The sequence below is a fragment of the Cebus imitator genome, unplaced genomic scaffold, assembly GCF_001604975.1.
Source record: "Cebus imitator isolate Cc_AM_T3 unplaced genomic scaffold, Cebus_imitator-1.0 Scaffold124, whole genome shotgun sequence".
Lineage (NCBI taxonomy): Eukaryota > Metazoa > Chordata > Mammalia > Primates > Cebidae > Cebus > Cebus imitator.
Genome location: NW_016107439.1, coordinates 511,144 through 516,724, shown reverse-complemented (window position 1 = coordinate 516,724; position 5,581 = coordinate 511,144). Strand labels below are relative to the sequence as shown.

The 5,581-nt window shown below is 37.6% G+C and overlaps 1 protein-coding gene across 1 annotated transcript in view; it reads right to left on the bottom strand.

The window, feature by feature from the left end:
* Nucleotides 1-1,189: 1,189 nt before the first annotated feature.
* PDCL2 (phosducin like 2) overlaps nucleotides 1,190-5,581 on the bottom strand; it is a 42,549-nt gene continuing 38,157 nt past the window's right edge. The window contains exon 6 of the mRNA XM_017540239.2: nucleotides 1,190-1,378. Within this exon, the coding sequence (XP_017395728.1) occupies nucleotides 1,224-1,378 (155 nt within the window). The 3' untranslated portion in view covers nucleotides 1,190-1,223. The remainder of the gene's footprint in view (nucleotides 1,379-5,581) is intronic.

Here is a 5,581-nt window from a genome sequence, read left to right as displayed (position 1 = left end):
TTAGAGTTACATTGTCACTTTAGAAAATGGCTCTTCCTTTCATTTCCAGGGCTGGTTTTATCCTGAATAGTAACTTATCCATCCATTTCTGAAGGGTTCAGGAATTGGGTAAATAAAACTAGGTAATTACCTCTTTGACATGTGTGTGTAATGCTATAATAAAGACCACTGTGTGTGACCTCTCTGAACTTTCCTCCATCTAGTCCCAAGATGTATATTTACTATCTCAGAAGAAAGGGGTTTTCCTAATCCTTTCCAAAATTAGATCACTCAATGTTCAGTTACCTCAATTCTCATCAATTTATTTTTGTAATCTAGGCATTTAAACCTAGTCTAGATTCTCTCACAAACATCAATGAACATCCATAATGAGAATTATGGGTAATGAATTTTAAAAAGGAGAATAAAATCTGTCACTGAACTCTTATATGCTGGATTTACCAACCTTTTCTCTAAAAGTGATGTTCATTATTATGCCAAGAGGAAACATCCTATAGGCCTTCTGCAGTGTGCTAATGTATATTTTCTCATGATGAATTCTTCTGTGATTACTATTAAAATATATAGATCATCCTATGATATATTTTTCTCACCTCTCCTCAGGATTTAGAAACTTATATGGCATAGTGTTCTAATAATTCTAGAGTTTAACTATTAGTGAGAATACTTAGTAATTTTCTAACTTAGTAACTACTCAGAACAATAATAATGAATGGAGATGTTTTTTATGTATTTTTCAGAATTTATTAATTGCATTGTGCTATTAAGTGGTTAATTTTTTAATAGGTAAGAGATTTCAAAGAAAAAGCATTATGGTCATAAATTTAAAACTTTTTACTTAAGTCTCTGGACTTTAAAATGTGTTGAACTTAAAAAAAAAGTTTCATGGTTTTCTATCATTGCTTTAATTCATAGTTCTCTTTGGAAGTGAGTAAGCAAGAAAATCCTTGTAATATTTCTGTTTTTGTCCAACATGGGTTAGAAAAAGCATAAACCACAGAAAAATATTAAGGGCTTAATACAAATTCTGTTTTTTGTAAGAGGCAACAATGAATATTCTGAAATGACAAATTTTTGAAATGGCAAATACATCATAATTCTAATATAAAATGAAAATAAAATAAATATATTTATAAATTTTCTGATCTCTAATTATAAAAGCAGTCATAAGTAAAACATTTAGTACACATATACTTTAAAAGCTGTTTATTGAATATTTCTCTCTATTTGGTATCATTATCACTGTTGGAGCTATTACTGTCATCATGAATAGAAGTGTTTTTAATTGAAGATACCATCATATCTACAATGTCTTTTTTGGGATTTTCTTCCAAATCAGTCTGTATTGCTCCAACTTCTGCTAGCTTCCATTCAAGTTCTGTAATAAATAACCCATCGTTAAGTCAGTTAAAAATCTTGGAAAAATGAAGAATTTTTTATCTATATGAAACAGGACTTGACTGTTAGTAATATTACCATGGAAATGATGATCTATTTATTTATAGTTTTTTTGTGTTTTTTTTTTTGTTTTTTTTTTTTTTTTTTTTTTAAACAAAGTCTTACTCTCTCACCCAGCTAGAGTGCAGTGGCACAATCTTGGCTCATTGCAACCTGCACCTCCTAGGTTCAAGCGATTCTCATGCCTCAGCCTCCCAAGTAGCTGCAATTACAGGTGCATACCACCACACCCAGATAATTTTTGTATTTTTTCAGTAGAATCAGGGTTTTACCATCTTGGCCAGGCTAGTTTCAAACTCCTGACTTTAAGTGATCCACCCACGTTGGCCTCCCAAAGTGCTGAGATTACAAGTGTGAGCCACCATGCCCAGCCTGATGATATCTTTAGAACTAAGTGACAGTAAAAGAGCTACAATATTAAAATACACATTAGATACAGCAGAGTTATACTTAAAGGGAGAAATTATGGTTATACTGGGTATTAGTCTGTTTTGTGATAACAGAATACGTGAGACTTGGGTAATTTGTAAAGAACAGAGATTTCTTATACTTCTGAAGGCTAGAAAGCACAAGGTTGAGGGGCTACATCAGGTGAGGGCCTTCTTGCTAAGGTTATGCCATGGCAGAATTCAAGTGAGTTAGAGACAGTGAGTGAGAGAGAGCAAGAGAGGGCTGAACTTAGTTTTAAACCAAACCCATTCTCACGACAACAACCCCATTTCTGCAATAATGACATTAATCCATTCTTGGGGGCAGAGATCTCAAGACCTAATCACCTTTAAAGGTCCCACTTCTTAACACTGTTGCATTGAGGATTATTAAGGGGACACATTCAAACCATAGCCTTCTACCTCAGCCCTCAAAATTCATGTCTTCTCACATGCAAAATACATTCATTCTATCCCAATAGCCCCAAAAGTTTCAACTTGTTCCAACATCAACTTAAAAGTCCAATGCTTTGCTGCTTAGATAATTCTTTTGCCAGATACTCTAGTTCATCATTCTAAATTCTGCCTTCCATAAAAATCATAGGACATGGACACAATTCTGCCAAGTTATTTTCAACTGCACATAAGGATGGCCTTTACTTCAGTTTCCAAAGCTTGTTCCTCAGTTTCATCTGAGACTTCATCAGAGATCTTTGAAATCTTGGTGGATTTACAATCCATATTTCTACCAGCATGCTGATTGCAACTACTTAAATAATCTCTACAAAGTCCCAGTCTTTCCCTACAGTTCTCTTCTTCTGAGTCCTCAACAGAATCACCTTATTGCTCCATTCATGGCAATCTAGGCTGCTTCTAGCCTGTTCCTCTAAGTTCTTTCAGCCTCTATCCATTATAATAATCTTTCCATAACAGAGGTTTCACTTTCTGTGGTTTCAGGTACTCAGAATAAAGTACAATAAGACAGTTTGAGAGAGGCCACATTCATATAATTTCTATTACATTATCTTGTTATAATTGTTCTATTTTATTGTTAATCTCTTATTTTGACTAATTTATTGATTAAACTTGATCATGGGTATGTATATATAGAAAAAACATAGTATCTATAGAATTTGGTACTATCCACAGTTTCAGGCATGCACTGGAGGTCTTGAAACATATCCTCCCATTGGTAATGGGGAACTACTATACCCAGATTCAATGTCAGTTCCATGTTTTCAGGTATCTGTTATGTAAGTACCACGTGATAACCAGTTGTGCCACTTAAGCTCCAACATTTTCAAGTATTTGTTACAGCAAACAACCCCACTTCTTGGTACCAATTTTCTGTCTTAGTCTGTTTTGTGCTGCTGTAATAGAATACTACAGACTGGGTAATTATACAGAAAAGAAATCCATTTCTCTCAATTCTGAAGGCTGGGAAGTCCAATATAAAGGTACCAGGAATCTGGAGAGGGCATTTTTGTTCTGTCACTCCCTCATGGAAGGTGAGAGGATGAGAGGGAGAGCAAGAAAGAACCAAACTCAGTTTTATAACAAGCCCACTCTAGTGATAAGGAAGCCACTCATGTGATAATGAACCTACTTCTATGATAGCAACATTAATCCATTCATGAGGGAAAAGCCCTCATGACCTAATCACCCCTTCAAGGTCCTACCATTCAACACTTTCGCATTGGGAATTAAGTTTCCAACACATGAATTTGGGGAGACACATTCTATAGTGACATTTTTTTTAAAAGGGCTGAAAAATGGTTTAAAAGTTCAAATCAAAAAGCTAGGAAAAAAAACCAATAAAGTAAAACCAAGAAGAAGGAAGGATATAATGAAGAAAATACTTTAGAAAAGCAGAAAAGTAAAAACAATAGAGATGGCCAGCAAAATCAAAAGCTGGTTTTTCGATGAGACTAATAGACATATCTCAGGCAAAAATGATCATAAGAAAATAAGCAAAACAACATATTTACATGGGATACAACCAAACAAGGACAAGATATAATTTTATACCCATCGAGTTGACAAAAAAACTAACAGTCTAACTGGTGAAAATCTAATGAAGCTATAAGTAAATGGGATCTCTCATAAAGATTAAAATACTCAAAAAATTTTAAAAGTCATGGGACTACTATGGAAAAATGCATGTCAATACATTTGAAAACTTTAATGGGGACAGACCCAAGATGGCCAAATAAGAACAGCTCTGGAGTGCAGTTCCCATTGAGAACAACACAGAGGGTGAGTGATCACTGAATTTCCAAATGAGTTTTTACTGCCCGCAGACCAGGAAATTCCTGGGCTGAAAAGTGCCATTAGTTTCCAGCACTGCCACGGGTCTGCGCACAAAAACTCACACAAATCTGGGTGGCCATTTCAACTGGCACCTGGAACGCCTGTAATACAGAGCCACCCATTCAACTGAAAAAAAGGGGGCTGAAACAGGGAGCCAGGTGATCTGGCTTAGCAAGTCCCACCCCCACAAAACCCAACAATCTGAATCACTCTGGATTGGGAGTTTCACAGCAAGTGCTGCTGGACCTGGGACAGTCCAGCTTGGTTAGGGGAAGGGTGTCGGCCATTACTGAGGCAATCCACCACTACCGAGGCAATCTGCCATTACCAAGGCAGTCCACCATTACCGAGGCAGTCTACCATTACTGAGGCAATCCACCTTTACTGAGGCAGACTGCCATTACTGAGGCAGTTCTAAGTGTACCTCTGTAAACAAAACTGCAAGGAAGTTCACACAGCAGCTGGGCAGAGCTCACAGCAGCTCAGCAATGCCTCTGCTGGCAGACTGTGACTAGACTACCTCTGTGCTGGGCAGGGCACCTCTGAAGAAAGGCAGCAGCATGTCAGGAACTTATAAATAAAGCCCCACTTTCCCAGGACAGAGCACCTGGGAAAAAAGGTGGTTATGAGTTCCACTGCAGCAGACTAAAACTTACCTGCCCAGCAGCTCTGAATGGAACAATGGAGCTCCCAGCTCAGCACTTGAGCTCCTATAATGGACAGCCTGTCTCCTCAAGCAGCTCCTCAACCCCCATATATCCAAAGAGACACCTCATAAAGGAGAGCTCAGGCTGACATCTAGTGGGTATCCTTCTGGGACAAAGATAACAAAAGAAGAAACTGGTAGCAACCCTTAATGTTCTGCAGCCACCGCAGGTGATCTCCAGGCAAGCAGGGTCTGGAGTGGATCTCCAGCAGTCCTGTAGCAGAGGAGCCTGACTGTTAAAACAAAAGCTAAAAAACAAAGAAATAACTTAGTCATCAATAAAAAGGATGTTGACTCAGAGACCCCATCTGAAAGTCACCAACTACAAAGACCACAGGTAGATAAATCCACGAAGTTGGGAAGAAACTAGCACAAAAAGGATGAAAACACCAAAAACCAGAATGCCTCTCCTCCTCCAAGGGATCACAACTCCTTACCAGCAAGGGAAGAAAGCTGGATGGAGAATGAGTCTGATTAATTGACAGAAACAGGCTTCAGAAGGTGGCTAAAAGAACATGTTCTAACCCAATGCAAAGAAACTAAGAACCTTGAAAAAAGGTTAGATGAAATGCTAAATAGAATAAACAGCTTAGAGAAGAATATAAGCAACTTGATGGAGCTGAAAAACACAACACAAGAACTTCACGAAGCATACAAGAGTTTCAAGAGCCAAATCAAC